The sequence below is a fragment of the Polypterus senegalus genome, chromosome 8 (assembly GCF_016835505.1).
Source record: "Polypterus senegalus isolate Bchr_013 chromosome 8, ASM1683550v1, whole genome shotgun sequence".
NCBI lineage: Eukaryota > Metazoa > Chordata > Cladistia > Polypteriformes > Polypteridae > Polypterus > Polypterus senegalus.
Genome location: NC_053161.1, coordinates 164,690,949 through 164,707,386, shown reverse-complemented (window position 1 = coordinate 164,707,386; position 16,438 = coordinate 164,690,949). Strand labels below are relative to the sequence as shown.

Below are 16,438 nucleotides of genomic sequence, written 5' to 3'. Positions count from 1 at the left end.
CAAACACCTATAAATGGATGTAAATACTGGCCAGCGAACATGAAACGCGATCTGCTCCTCTTCATGGAAATGAAGATTCTCCAATGGTCGCTAGGGCTCAACATTCTAACTGTGTCATGAACGAGGATGTCCGACAGATGGTGGGCATTGCACCCATTGCTGCAAAGATGCGCAAGGCCAAGATCTGTTGGTATGGTTGTATCATCAACTCAGTAGTGCAAACTACTCTCCATCTCAGCCTACGTGGTCACTGAGCACAAGGCCGACCGACGTGTGGATAGAATTAAGGACGACATGAAACACACCAATGTTGCCCCCAAGGATGCGGACAGCAGAACCTGCACTTAAGTGGCAAAGCTGCTAGGATGAAAAAGGCTAACTTTGGAGTTTTTCTTCTTCAGCTAAATATACACAGAAAAACGGTTTATTTTTAATGCATTGTTACAGCATAAGAGTTCACACTAAAAATATCGAATGGATAAATGTGTAGAAATATTGTGTCATGCAGAACATTATGACGACTTGAAGGGGAATGAATGCTTTTGTACACCACAGTACAAGAGCATTACAGACAATACACTCACTTAACTGAGCACAGACACTGAGACCATAAACCTCATGGCTGACATTATGTAAAAAAGGCACAAAATGGCAATGAATATCCAAACTACAGAATCATGACAGTAATAACACAATTACTAAAATAACATTAAAAAAAATATTAAGTGCACAAAATGTCCAAAACTGAGAGGGGCAGGCTCCAAACTGAAATCAAACAAATCACCAGGCCCAGATAATATTTACCCTTGAGTTCTTAAGGAGGCTAGTGAGTACAGATATAAACCCTTGACACATATTTTTAGGAAGTCACTGTGCACTGGAGAGACTCTGAAGGACTGGAAAATGGCAAATATCATCCCATTATATAAAAAGGGTGACTGGGCAGATCCAAGCAACTATAGGCCAGTAAGCTTAACAAGCATCACAGGAAAATTAATGGAAGGAATTATTAAGGATAAGATTGAGCAACACATGACAAGGACAGGAGTTATTCTGAACAGTCAGCATGGGTTTAGAAGAGGTAGGTCGTGTTTTACTAGCATGTTGGAATTTTATGAGGTTGCAACAAAAGCATACGATCAAAGTGGAGCTTATGATATTATTTATCTGGACTTTCAGAAAGCATTTGATAAGGTGCCACATGAGAGGTTGGGCATCAAGTTAAAAGAAGTGGGAGTTCAGGGTGATGTTTGTAGATGGGTGCAGAATTGGCTCAGACACAGGAAGCAGAGGGTGATGGTGCGAGGAACCTCATCAGAACTGGCCGATGTTAAGAGTGGTGACCAGCAGGGGTCAGTGTTAGGGCCGCTGCTATTTTTAATATATATAAATGATTTAGATAGGAATATAAGTAACAAGCTGGTTAAGTTTGCAGATGATACCAAGATAGGTGGATTAGCAGATAATTTGGAATCCGTTATATCATTACAGAAAGACTTGGATAGCATACAGGCTTGGGCAGATTTGTGGCAGATGAAATTTAATGTCAGTAAATGTAAAGTATTACACATAGGAAGTAAAAATATTAGGTTTGAATACACAATGGGCGGTCGGAAAATCGAGAGTACACCTTATGAGAAGGATTTAGGAGTCATAGTGGACTCCAAGCTATCAACTTCCCAACAGTGTTCAGAAGCCATTAAGAAGGCTAACAGAATGTTAGGTTATATAGCACGATCTGTGGAGTACAAGTCACAGGAGGTTCTGCTCAACCTTTATAATGCACTGGTGAGGCCTCATCTGGAGTCCTGTGTGCAGTTTTGGTGTCCAGACTACAAAAAGGACATAGCAGCACTAGAAAAGGTCCAGAGAAGATCGACTAGGCTGATTCCAGGTCTACAGGGGTTGAATTATGAGGAAAGATTAAAAGAGCTGAGCCTTTACAGTTTAAGCAAAAGAAGATTAAGAGGTGGCATGACTGAAGTGTTTAAAATTATGAAGGGAATTAGTCCAGTGGATCGAGACTTGTATTTTAAAATGAGCTCATCAAGAACACGGGGACACAGTTGGAAACTTGTTAAGGGTAAATTTCGTACAAACATTAGGAAGTTTTTCTTTACACAAAGAACGATAGACACTTGGAATAAGCTACCAAGTAGTGTGGTAGACAGTAAGACGTTAGGGACTTTCAAAACTCGACTTAATGTTTTCTTGGAGGAAACAAGTGGATAGGACTGGCGAGCTTTGTTGGGCTGAATGGCCTGTTCTCGTCTAGATTGTTCTAATTCCAACTCAGGGAACAATACATATTATAATAAAATAAAATTCCATTCAGGTAGAAGCTTATATCATTGATGCAGAAAAGGGTTGTGGCAAACTGCGGAAGAGTGGCGTCTGTCTGTCTGTCTGCTCCACAGTATGCCTGGAAGAAGAACTTGGACCTCATCTTTCATCTGCCCAGTGATGCTGTTTTTATAACGCCTAAATGGGCAGCACAGCTGGGTGTTTCAAGGCCTAAATGGGAACAAGACGCCCTGCTGTGGATTATAATGATGGAGGAGTGTGCCCACTTCTCATCAAGCCGTCACTTGTAAGCTGTATAATATGAAGCTTTAATTACTTTGTGCTACTGAGCTCCTGAATTAATAAGAGCAACCCTAGCTTTTTCTCTCTCTCTCAGTGTCAAGTCTTTTGTTCTCGTCTAAAACTCCAATAATTCAACTGGTAGTTTAATTATCCAGGCTTTCATAGACTGCTTTTTTAATAACTATGTAAAGTTGTCTGTCAGTTGGTATTGTTGTGTCCCAAGTGACTCGCACCTCCTTGTTCTCCGTCATACAGTCTTTATTGTGATCAGTTGCATTCCCTGCAGAATTTACAGTCTGGCCACTTTGTACCATCAGGACCTCACAACCAGGGGCCTCATGCATAACGCAGTGCGTAGAATTGACACTATAACATGGCGTAAGCACAAAGGTGGAAATGTTCGTACGCACAAAAAATCCAGATGCATAAATCTGTGCGAACAGCCACTTCCACGTTCTTCTGCTCCACAAATCCCAGTCAGCGTGAAAAGTAACGCACGTGCATGCGCCTGCTGTCCTGCCCCAACTCCTCCCAGAATTACACCTCTTTAAATATACAAAACAATATAAATAGCCCTTAAGCTCAGCCTTTTGTGAAAAGACAATGGCAAAAGCACGAGGGAAAAATAGAAGAATTTCAGCAAATACCAAGTGGAGGCAAGGAAACGCGTACTATTTGTTGGTTTAAACAGTGGTACAAACAACAAAAGGAAGTTGATCAAGTGACATAGAGGGTCGGAGAAATTCGAAAGCTCAAGTTCACAAAGTTGCACAATCCCCAAAATAAAAAGGTTGTCAGATATCAAAGTCGCCATGAAAAGGCGAGTCTTAGCCCACTGTCTGAGTGTCAGATAAAAGCTTATTAGGGTACAGAGAAAAAAAAAAAAAGGTACATAGTGGGAAAAAAAAAAAACGAAATGTCAACTTTAATCTCAAAATTTCCACTTTAATCACGTAGTTTATTTTGTCATTAAAGTAGAACGTCATAAACTTAATCTTAGTTTCTCAAATCCCATCGTATCTAAAGTAGCATGTTAAATGCTTTGTTTTGCATTTGATCCTCTATGTGCTCTATGTGTGTGAATCACTACGTGCTTCCGGGCTTTCTCTTCCTCTGACAGGACACAGAATCCATTACAGCTCTCTGAATAATTAAAATTCAGAGAGCTGAGATGTATACGTGATATAATTTTCATGACGATAGGAGTTAAAGTACGTTATTAAACATGTGAACACGGTGGCACAGTGATTGTTCCTGCCTCACCCAAGATGCTTGCTTTGTCATGCGTGACCTTCGATGAAATAAATTATTGCAGCAGTACTGTCTCTTTCAAACGTACTAACCTCCAATTCCTGTTCTTCCCTTTCTATCTCCAAATACCCAATCGCCACACAATCAGCTCTGTAAGAGACGTTAAGCCATCTGTAAGCTTTGAATGCTGATTCTTCAAAACTTTTAAGGAACATTGAAATATCTTAGTAGTATATGTTTAATTATTCTATCCTTCCAGTGTCTCGTCAGCCCCAGCAAGAATACAGTACGAGGCAGAAACAATCTGTGAACAGAGCGCCAGCTCCTCGCTAGTGCTGGCACCGTGTCCTCACATGTTTAAGTATTAACAATATAGATTATTTAAATAAAGTTGAAGTTTTATCTGTATATTTTGCTGCATTTCATTTTAAAAATGATATTGTCATCATATGTAAATACGCGCTTTATAAAGTGGCTCAGGTTGTGCGATATTATAACTGTATTGCAAGTTTACAGTGAGGTGATTGTACTAATAAGTATACGAGGTGTGGCAGAAAAGTAATGAGACTGGCAACACTGCAAGCGATGTGGCAACGCTGCGCTGTTGTCCTTGATAGAACACGTGTATCAGTACCCTCTCATAGCTCAGTGTGAGTTTCAACTCCTTCCGTTAACTACGTGATTTTTGTGACTGCTGTTAGCGAAGTTGTGTTTTTGGTTGTGCGTCACGCAAAATGGAACAGCGGAATTTGGAGCAACGTTGTGCCATTAAATGGCAAGTGTGACGTTGGAAAAGTTAAAACAGGCCTATGGGGAAGATTCTTTATTCCAAGCTCAAGTTTTTCGCTGGCACAAATCATTTTTGGAAGGCAGAAAACACGTTGAAGATGAACACCGCTCAGGGAGGACTTCAACTTCGAAAACCAATGAAAACATCAAACATGTGAACACTCTTGTGAGATCAGACCGTCGTTTAACATTAAGAATGTTGAGTGAACAATTAAATTTGAACAGATTTACCGTTCATCAAATTTTGACTGAACATTTGCACATGCGAAAGGTCTGTGCCAAAATGGTGCCGAAAAACTGCCCTCTCCATAACAGACTTTTTGACCTCAAAAGGCATTCCTGTGGTTCCCCAGCCCCCTTATTCACCCGACCTCAGTCCGTGTGACTTTTTCCTTTTTCCTAAACTGAAAAATGTCCTCAAAGGACGTCATTTCTTTAGACTTTAGAAAACATCCAAAAGAGTGTAACGGACATGCTGAAGACCATACCGGTTGAAGACTTCCAGCGCTGCTACCAACAGTGGGAACAACGTCTCCATCGGTGTGTAGCTGCCCAAGGGAACTACTTTGAAGGAGATAACATTGATGTTTGAAAAAAAAAAAAAAAAACTTTGGTAAATATAAAATCAGTCTCATTACTTTTCTGCCACACCTCGTAAACAGTTCTACAAGGAGCACTTGATGGACTGATTGAGTGCATTTAGAGTTCTTGGGATGAAACTATTTCTGAACCGCAAGGACCGTACAGGAAAGGTCCTGAAGCGTTTGCCGTATGAGAGCCTCAGTTCAATGAGGCTGAGGCAGCGTGTGCTTGATGCTGTATACCGATAATTCTCTTTCCAGTCTGCTGCTGTACAGCTGTGATTCACACTCAGATACAGTGATATAAATACTCTGAGTGGTGCAGTGAGAGTGATATGGAAAAAGATGATCTGCTGTGGCAACTCCTAACGGAAGGAGCTGAAAGAAGAAACAGAAGGGGCAGTGAGAGTAACAATTCTAAAGCAGCTATGGTATTTGGAATACTTTGGCCATTCCGTGGACAATTATATTGTTACAGGTTAATTACAATCAGATGCCTTAAACTAATAAACAATATGTGGTTAATTTCAGTGTATTTATAAAGTCAGGGATGTGGATCTAAAAAAGAAAAGGAAACCTAACTGGAACAGTAGCACTGCTTTGCCACTGGGAGCCGCAAGTCTGCAAAACCGAGCGCAGAACTTGCGTACGCCAGGGTATGAGCTGCCGTGGAAATGTTTACAACTTTACAACAAGTTTAGGATTTATACATCACGATTTGAGCGTGGAAAGATTCGTATGTAACATTTTTGTGCGTACGCACCATTTATACATGAGGCCCCAGGTGTTCAAATGGAGTTTCTAGCTCCATTTCACAGAAGCAGTATTTATCTGATATCTGATGTGCCATTTGTTTTCTATTGATGTCCTTGACCACCTTGTGTGCAGCCATGTTTACGAGAAAGCACTCATCTTTAAGTCATAGTTCACCTCTTCAGTGTCATTCACAAGAAAGGTCTTGAGATTTTCCATTGTGGTTTGTTGCCTTGTCTCTTGTTCTCCTTTTCTGCTTGAATTCATGTTTCTGATGCTCAGTGTGATGTACTGTGTCTATCTGGGCACAAGACCAGGTAATTTCAGTCATTCCATCCCTTTTTCAGCGTAGATGAGCAAGGTTGATTACGTTTTGGACTTTTGGATTTTTCATTTAACAATTTTTGGTAAGTTTGGGTCCTTGGAGTTCATTAATTGCTAATGTATATGTGTAGTCAGTGTCAATCACACCCTGTCACACATGTGCATAAAAGAATCTCATGATAGGCTCTGTCAAGGTATGTAATAGCCCATCGGGACAAGAGGGGGCACTATCACTAACAGTCACTCCTTCTCTCCATACAGTAGACAAACCACCCAGTGAGAATAACGGACTCTAGCCAGTCCAGTTCACATTCCATAGAAGCCAGAGTTTTCCAGAAGGAGTCATTTCTGACATGAGCTACCTTCCAGACGGACCGCCGTTCCTGAAGTTTCCCAGCTTCTGGCTAACCAGGCAAACTACTTTGATGTGTTTCTCAATCCTGTTTTGAGGGACACACATGCCGAAGAGCGTTATTTTCAGTTACAATAAACAGGATAACCCGGTTGGCACCGCACATTTCTGGCACTGTCATTCCTGCTCCCAGTCACAATCCATATCTCCTTATGCCCTTTTGCATATAAATTCTTTATTCGAATGCACCGATTCTTGTGTATTAGTTGGTATGCATGCCGTAGTTTTCTTGTTTTGGTGTCAAGTTCATGAAGATGACTTTGTGGCTTGTTGATTATTCCACAATGGTAGGGCTGGGATTGCTAATTGGCTTATGGTTTGGAATTTGTTAAGTTGGTAAGGGAGCTCCTGAAGATCATATTTGGTCTGTTAGTATACACACCGCTGACTGTTTGCCTTAATGTCTTATGATATACAGTGGGTACGGAAAGTATTCAGACCCCCTTCAATTTTTCACTCTTTGTTATATTGCAGCCATTTTCTAAAATCATTTAAATTAATTTTTTTCTCTCATTAATGTACACACAGCACCCCATATTGACAGACAAAAAAGAATTTTTGAAATTGTTGCAGATTTATTAAAAAAGAAAAACTGAAATATCACCTGGTCCTAAGTATTCAGACCCTTTGCTGTGACACTCGTATATTTAACTCGGTGCTTTCCATTTCTTCTGATCATCCTTGAGATCACCTTCATTTGAGTCCAGCTGTGTTTGATTATACTGATTGGACTTGATTAGGAAAGCCACACACCTGTCTATATAAGACCTTACAGCTCACAATGCATGTCAGAGCAAATGAGAATCATGAGGTCAAAGGAACTGCCTGAAGAGCTCAGAGACAGAATTGTGGCAAGGCACAGATCTGGCCAAGGTTACAAAAAAATTTCTGCTGCACTTAAGGTTCCCAAGAGCACAGTGGCCTCCATAATCCATAAATGGAAGACGTTTGGGACGACCAGAACCCTTCCTAGAGCTGGCCGTCCAGCCAAGCTGAGCTACCGGGGGAGAAGAGCCTTGGTGAGAGAGGTAAAGAAGAACCCAAAGATCACTTTGGCTGAGCTCCAGAGATGCAGTCAGGAGATGGGAGAAAGTTGTAGAAAGTCAACCATCACTGCAGCCCTCCACCAGTCAGGGCTTTATGGCAGAGTGGCCTGTCGGACACATGACAGCCCACATGGAGTTTGATAAAAGACACCTGAAGGACTCTGAGATGGTGAGAAATAAGATTCTCTGGTCTGATGAGACCAAGATAGAACTTTTTGGCCTTAATTCTAAGCGGTATGTGTGGAGACAACCAGGCACTGCTCATCACTTGTCCAATACAGTCCCCACAGTGAAGCATGGCGGTGGCAGCATCATGCTGTGGGGGTGTTTTTCAGCTGCAGGGACAGGACGACTGGTTGCAATTGAGGGAAAGATGAATGCGGCCAAGTACAGGGATATCCTGGACAAAAACCTTCTCCAGAGTGCTAAGGACCTCAGACTGGGCCGAAGGTTTACCTTCCAACAAGACAATGACCCTAAGCACACAGCTAAAATAACGAAGGAGTGGCTTCACAACAACTCTGTGACTGTTCTTGAATGGCCCAGCCAGAGCCCTGACTTAAACCCAATTGAGCATCTCTGAGAGACCTAAAATGGCTGTCCACCAACGTTTACCATCCAACCTGACAGAACTGGAGAGGATCTGCAAGGAGGAATGGCAGAGGATCCCCAAATCCAGGTGTGAAAAACTTGTTGCATCTTTCCCAAGAAGACTCATGGCTGTATTAGCTCAAAAGGGTGCTTCTACTAAATACTGAGCAAAGGGTCTGAATACTTAGGACCATGTGATATTTCAGTTTTTCTTTTTTAATAAATCTGCAACAATTTCAAAAATTCTTTTTTTTGTCTGTTAATATGGGGTGCTGTGTGTACATTAATGAGGGAAAAATTTAATTTAAATGATTTTAGCAAATGGCTGCAATATAACAAAGAGTGAAAAATTGAAGGGGGTCTGAATACTTTCCGTACCCACTGTATGTCTACACCTTAAATGATTTCCAAGTATTTATATATTCTGTGTTTAAATTTGCTATAATGTACTCCTGATCAAGATTGGTATTTTCAGTAGATGATAAGTCCTCATTACACAGCAAAATCTTCAGTGTTGTTTAGTGTTGTTTTTTCCGAGTTAACAAGTGTTGATTCTGGTGTTAATTTGAGAATATCAACACTTGGAGTGTTACACAGTGTTTGCACTCAGTGTTATTTTGGGGAGTAGGTATACATTACACCACCAAAGAGTGGATTTGATTTCCGGCAGTGCAGCAGCACTTCCCCTTTCTTTATTGTGGTCATTACTGAACACACTGCGAGAATGGCCAATAAATTAATGTGAGAATAATACTTATTTTTAACAAACTGATTACTGAAAAATGATTGATTGTCAATTGTTAAATGGTTACAATAACAAGCATATTGCAATTGTATGCTTATAATTTATATATATATATATATATATATATATATATATATATATATATATATATATATATATATATATCTGGCTGATCTTTTCTTTTCTCTCAGAGATGAATATTTTTCCAAAAAGCTGAGTTCTCTAACAGCACACAAAGCAGTGATTCTGACCTGAATTAACATAAAACGTCTGTGGATGTATGCAGTGTGTTGTCACCGCGTGTTAGCTCTCTCCAACTCCGGCGACTAACATCTATTTTCTGACAGGCACTACAAACAATGGTTTCACACATAGATCAACATAAAACATCTGTTGCATGTTTGCTTCCCGGGTCTTCCCTATGTGGAGAGCGGTTTGAGTAGTGAGAAAAGTGCTGTATAAATGTAAAATAAATAATTAAAAGAATTAAGTCAACGTGAGAAGCAATCTGGATTGTACGAGCCCCTCGTGTGCCTCGTTTGGACAAAGTCGACATCTGCCTTTAACAATCCCCTTTCTCACCATCTTCCACTTAACGACATTAACTCTTCTCCGTTCAGGTAAAGTGAAGTTACATTTTCGTCTATATTTTATGTATTTATTCTTTTGTGTAAGATTGTATGCATTTTCATTGTTCTAGTATACGATTTTATGCATGAAGTGTGGTTATAAAGGTTTAAATAAGCAGTCATGGGGTTCGGGAGCGGATGAATCAGTTTTACATGATTTGGTATGATGGGGAAAATGGTTTCAGTTTTTAAACAAATCGGTTTATAAACAGCCTTTAGGAACGAATTTATAATCAAAATCCGAGGTTCCACTGCATTTCCTTATTTATTTCTTTGTGTGTTAAATTAATTATGTACTCATTTACTTATTTCAATGCCGCTGACAAGATACGAAACACACCTTGAAATGTAATTATTCTTAGATTTAGTTGTCTGCGTATTTAATTTTGACCAAAATATGCCTCCATATTAGATACATTTATGTTCTGAAATATATATTGTATGTAGCAAAAACAAAGTTAAAAAATTTAATGACAGTTTAAGTTGCTTTAGCCAATATATTAAACTGTTGTACCGAGATTGTTAAACAACTGCTCTCTCAAAGCTAAGATTGAAGTTCTTTCATGAGGTCTCATCATGCTGGTGAAGGTGAATTATCTTCAGGTGAAGAAATACATCAAATTGCAAGATGGGTTCACATTTGAGGAGTTTCTAAACGAAGGTAAATTTGAATTTAATTATGTGTTGGATAATGTTTCAGCTGATTCAAAAAGTTAATTTTATTGACATTTCATAACCAAATGTATCTTGTTTTAGTAAAAAAAAAATTTGGGCTTACAGCAAATGATGCACTTCAAGTCTTTGATGAGACAAATACTAATGTGGAGGAAGATATTTTTCAAGAGTTGGTTCAGAGCAACTCACAGATATGCTTCACAGTAAAATGTCCTCCACAAGGACTTTTGCTGATCTGGATGTTTCTGGTGGTATTAATTTTTTTTTTCTGAAATGACTAAACAACTTAATAAAATATTTGATAATTAAAATTTCACCACCAAGTACATGCACTGATCCACTTTCAAACTCCAGTGATGTAGAAGGGTTGGAGAGAACTAAACTGAACCCGTCTGCAAGCTCAAACTTTAATAATGGCAGAGAAATCACAAGTGCTGAAAAGGCAAAACAGGTAAATGTGGAAATATCTGCATTCACGGGTAACTTTTGTGTGTGATGTCATCATACCATTCCTTCATGTTTTTTTTTGTCTTTAATAACTAGATTGTTCAAAATGCCCTGAAACAGAAACCTGTTGGTTTGGATGTTCTCGAAGAATATGAGCTAACTAAAACACTGAAGCACAGCACAAGACGACAGCTTGTTAATGTTCTTGTTAGCCATATGACAGAGGTTCATGGGTAAGCTATCAGAGAATTAATAAATCAACACAATATCAGGCTTGCTTTGTGTCTATTCATACATATATGGAGGTTTAAGTATTGGATAAATGACTAAGTTCTACTTAATCTTCTACAATTTGTCAGGAGGATTCCCACACTTAAACAGAGAGAGACGTATGCCTTGGGCATTGTTTCTCTTTTCCCTGCTCTAAGAGACCCATATTCATCGAAGGGCTATGTAAGCACACCTTAGTCACTTTCACGTACTTTTATGTAGTTGAATACTGCAATTATTTAAAAGAAATACCTGGATTTTATTTAACACTTTTTCGTTTGGTGTGATTTTCAATGTTAGTGTTTATGTAGTTCTAATTTACTATTGAGATTTAATAAATGTACTTTATTGCTTCTTTGTTTGTTCTTTCATTTTAGGAACATTTTTATGACCCCGAGAAGGGAACAGGATTTATTTCTTGGCGGCTTAAAACTCTGTCAATCCAAAACGTGTTTACTTGATGTCTCATAAGACTAGAGGACCAAGTCGTCGAAGAAAAATAGAGGACATTGAACAACTTGATGGAGATGCATGCAGAGAAGCCATTTCACTCCTTCTCCACACCGCTGATGAGACTGAAGTTAGGCAAAAGATGAAGCAAACCTTTAAGCATCGGCAAGAGCTCGTTCATGACCCGGAAAGGTCAACTGACATCTTAAAAATCTTTCCAAGATTTTTAGAAGTAAAAGGGTTGGTAAGTATAAAAATCCTTTCCTGTTTATTTCTTGGTTTAAGGGATTAAGTGTGATTCAAGCATGATGCCATTATGTTTTGTTGTATGCAAAATCATTAGTTAAATCAAGACTTTATTTTGCTGTTTAATGCTGAAACATCTGCAAAATTGCTTGAGCAGTGGGAGATGGCATTCAAGCCAAAAGTCATTGAAGAAGCAAAGTCTCTCACTTTGACAGCAGAACTTCAAAGTCACATCAGTGCAGCAGAGAAACAACAGTCTGAACACGGTAAGCGGTATTTTGAGGTTTTAAATGGCAGGCAAGGCTATCTATTCTACATACTAATTTATATTTCTGAACATTGATCCCTTCTCATTTTCCATCAGAATGGGACAGTGACATTTCCTCTTTCTTGTTGCTGTTGCATTTGCTACCACCTTCTGCAGGGAGAAAGAAAGTTAAAATCAGTCCCACTGATGCTGTTGACAGGCTTGTACATTTTCAGAAGGTGAATTACAACGTGGGATCAATGTGTTGTACAGTCATAGATGCATTTATTTGGTTGATACTGAAGGAAGTTGTTCTCATTCTTTTCACTTCTTGATGGCATACAAACTTGATATCAATTTTAACCGTGTCACAGTGGCCTGCACTTGTCTGTCTTTTCTAGTAGATTTTCTTCCTTTTGGACATGACATGAATTACAAACAGCTATGTATCTTGTAGTTGCAGATCACCTCCAGACTTACTTTCTGTTAAATTTTAGCTGTAGCACTTTTCAGATTTTCACCCTGATAAATTCTTAGTCGTGGTTTGAACTGTTTAATGTATTAAAGAATTCTGTTCTTTTTTTTTTTTAAAGGGCCGTGCATTCATCAGCTGTAAAATATAACTTGTCATTCTTTTATAGTCCTGTACCAGCATTGAAGAACATCTCATGGGAAGAGAAGGCCACCAACCATACCTACTTGCAGTAGGACGAACCAAGAAGACGATTGACAATTTTGATGTCGTTGTTGACAAGCAGCTCATCCCCTGTGCAGGAGCCACCTCCCTGAGTGCCACAGATGAACTTTTCAAAGTTCATTACATCTTTAACCTAACCTATGAGGAATCCCTGGCAAATGTCTACACCTTTCTACAGACAACAGTCTACAACATTGACATAGTGTTTCCGATGGGAGTGTTAGCTCCGTGGAAATATGTTCTTTTATATTGCGGCGTTTTAATAAACCTTTCTTTAAACAATTATAAATTATAACGGCGATCTCCCTCTTTTCGGCGATAGGCGGCGACAAAGTCACAGAAAAGACAGAATATTAGGTCTAACAAACGAGTCGCCAAGAGTAAAGAGAACTACGTGTGAAATTTGTTAAACAATGTTTAAATGTTTTTGCTGTGAGAGTTTGTATGCAAATAGCCAGCAGCTGATATCTCACTTGCGAGTTACACACAGTTTCTATCCTTCATTGAAGTTCAGGTTGATTTGTATGCAAGGCGATTGTAGGCGCCGGTTTTGTACTTTTTCAGGGTTTAGGAAACATTTCAACAGTGTTCATTTTGAGGATAATAGTTTGCATTATGTAGAACCACAGTCATCCCAAGATGTTGATAGTAATCAGTTAGGTTCTATACAGACAGGCGTTGGTGATTCCCGGGGTGCCTCTTCTTTTGAGAACAATGGTGACAGTGATGCCCCAGCTTTTCCCACAGATTGTCTTTACAACAATGATGACTGCCTTTCTGAAAGAGATACAAAGGCTATGTGTGCTTCAATTTTGGCCAAATTACAATGCAGCGGTGTGGCAAACAGTTTAATTTCAGTACTTGTCTCAGACCTTGAAGAGCTTACTTCTGAAGTTCACACACAAACTTTTGTCATCTATTCCTCTTGATAATCCAGTCAGGTTGGCAGTCGAGAGAAGTTTTAGACATTTTGAAAACCCATTTGTTTGCTTTAACACAGAAAGCAAAAGAACCAATTATTTCATTGATAAATGGAGTGCAGTTGAGCCAGTTGAAATTGGACTTGGCATAAGGTATGATGTGAGACGCAATAAAAAAAACAGGCTGTTATGATCAGGTCCCAGTAAAAGATACCTTTGTTTATGTACCAATATTAGAAACTTTAAAATTTATGTGTCAAAATTCAGATGTATGTAGATTGATTAGGGAATCTTCAGAAAGGCAGCGATCAAATGATTGTAAGGACGTTTGTGATGGAAGTTACTTCAAGGCTCATCCATTATTTTCCAGACATTCCACTGCGTTGCAGATCCAATTATATTATGATGATTTTGAAACAGCAAATCCCCTTGGATGCAAACACGGGATACACAAAGTTGGAGCACTTTATTTTGTACTAAAAAATCTTCCGCCCAAATGTAATTCAACACGGATGAATATCCATTTAGTTGCACTTTTTCATGCTCACGATTTGAAAAAATATGGGTTCCAGCCGGGCGGCACGGTGGCGCAGTGGTAGCGCTGCTGCCTCGCAGTTAGGAGACCGGGTTCGCTTCCCGGGTCCTCCCTGCGTGGAGTTTACATGTTCTCCCCGTGTCTGCGTGGGTTTCCTCCCACAATCCAAAGACATGCAGGTTAGGTGGATTGGCGATTCTAAATTGGCCCTAGTGTGTGCTTGGTGTGTGGGTGTGTTTGTGTGTGTCCTGCGGTGGGTTGGCACCTTGCCCGGGATTGGTTCCTGCCTTGTGCCCTGTGTTGGCTAGGATTGGCTCCAGCAGACCCCCCGTGACCCTGTAGTCGGATTCAGCGGGTTAGAAAATGGATGGATGGATGGGTTCCAGCCCATACTGGAGCCTTTGATCCATGACATCAGTATTCTAGAAACCAATGGCATTGAACTGCCAATTTCCACAGGGACAATTTATGGCACTCTGTGTCAAGTGAATGGAGACAACTTGGGAATGCACTCAATCCTTGGCTTCTCTGAATCTTTTAGTGGTCAGTATTTTTGTCGTTTATGTTTGACTGAAAAGGCAGATGCCCAGGTTATTTACAATGAGGATGACCCAAGGGTTGTTTTACGTGATTGTGTAGTCTATGAGCGCCACTGCCTTCAATTGGAATCGGACCCACAAATCTCATCACATCATCATATAAAATCATCATATGGCCTCAAAAGAAAATCATCACTCAACAATCTAAAATTTTTTCATGTATGCCACAATTTCTCTTTTGATGTAATGCATGACATCCTAGAAGGAGTTGCTCAATATGAAATGAAATTGCTCTTTGAATATGTTGACAGTAACTTTATGTCATGGAGTGAATTGGTTTCCAGAATATATGCCAAGACTGATTTTTCTAAGGTTTTATGGACTGATGAAATGAGAGTGAGTCTTGATGGGCCAGATGGATGGGCCCGTGGCTGGATTGGTAAAGGGCAGAGAGCTCCAGTCCGACTCAGACGCCAGCAAGGTGGAGGTGGAGTACTGGTTTGGGCTGGTATCGTCAAAGATGAGCTTGTGGGGCCATTTCGGGTTGAGGATGGAGTCAAGCTCAACTCCCAGTCCTACTGCCAGTTTCTGGAAGACACCTTCTTCAAGCAGTGGTACAGGAAGAAGTCTGCATCCTTCAAGAAAAACATGATTTTCATGCAGGACAATGCTCCATCACACGCGTCCAAGTACTCCACAGCGTGGCTGGCAAGAAAGGGTATAAAAGAAGAAAAACTAATGACATGGCCTTCTTGTTCCCCTGATCTGAACCCCATTGAGAACCTGTGGTCCATCATCAAATATGAGATTTACAAGGAGGGAAAACAGTACACCTCTCTGAACAGTGTCTGGGAGGCTGTGGTGATGGTGAACAGATCAAAACACTGACAGAATCCATGGATGGCAGGCTTTTGAGTGTCCTTGCAAAGAAAGGTGGCTATATTGGTCACTGATTTGTTTTTGTATGTCAGAAATGTATATTTGTGAATGTGGAGATGTTATATTGGTTTCACTGGTAAAAATAAATAATTGAAATGGGTATATATTTGTTTTTTGTTAAGTTGCCTAATAATTATGCACAGTAATAGTCACCTGCACACACAGATATCCCCCTAAAATAGCTAAAACTAAAAACAAACTAAAAACGACTTCCAAAAATATTCAGCTTTGATATTAATGAGTTTTTGGGTTCATTGAGAACATGGTTGTTGTTCAATAATAAAATTATTCCTCAAAAATACAACTTGCCTAATAATTCTGCACTCCCTGTAGTTTACACCAAGTGGATGTTCAACACACTTCTGGTGTTAAAAAATGAACTCTTACAGTGATGATTTCAACACCTGAAAGTGTCCAAAAATATAACACTACACAAAGTGTAAATTTAACTCGATTTGGTGTGGACCTATATAAACTCTGAAGAAGTGTTACAATTAACTCTGTATGTATGAATTTAACACTTTGGATTTTGCTGTGTAATGAAGGTTGCTTTGGCACACTTGTTAAGCCTGAATGTAATTCTGGCAGTTTGAAATTCCCTTTGCCAAGTGTACCTGCTGCCCCTGTCGCCAGTTGTGAGAGCTGTGCAGTTTGAGATCATCCACGGGAGGTGAGTGACTATCACCGGGTCCAGCTCATTGCGAGTACGGGTGTTACTGTAAATTCAAAGATTGAGCTTGTTGAGGAGGGTCTTAATGTGTTTAAC

At 39.7% G+C, this 16,438-nt stretch overlaps 1 protein-coding gene across 1 annotated transcript; it reads left to right on the top strand.

Moving 5' to 3' along the window:
• Positions 1-10,283: 10,283 nt before the first annotated feature.
• On the top strand, positions 10,284-15,621 carry LOC120534678. Its single transcript, XM_039762269.1, has 7 exons — positions 10,284-10,368; positions 10,679-10,833; positions 10,926-11,062; positions 11,189-11,282; positions 11,893-12,061; positions 12,160-12,304; positions 15,078-15,621. Exons 1-7 carry the CDS (start codon positions 10,284-10,286, stop codon positions 15,619-15,621), a joined length of 1,329 nt encoding a protein of 442 aa, XP_039618203.1.
• The last annotated feature ends 817 nt before the right edge of the window (positions 15,622-16,438 follow it).

Bases quoted from the DNA above. Each gene is read 5' to 3' on its own strand.
- LOC120534678 (XM_039762269.1), top strand. From the start codon at position 10,284: ATGCTGGTGAAGGTGAATTATCTTCAGGTGAAGAAATACATCAAATTG. The intron at 10,369-10,678 runs GTAAATTTGAAT...ACTTAATAAAAT, and splicing joins TGAGGAGTTTCTAAACGAAG to ATTTGATAATTAAAATTTCA. The intron at 12,305-15,077 runs GTGTTGTACAGT...ATTGGTTTCCAG, and splicing joins AATTACAACGTGGGATCAAT to AATATATGCCAAGACTGATT.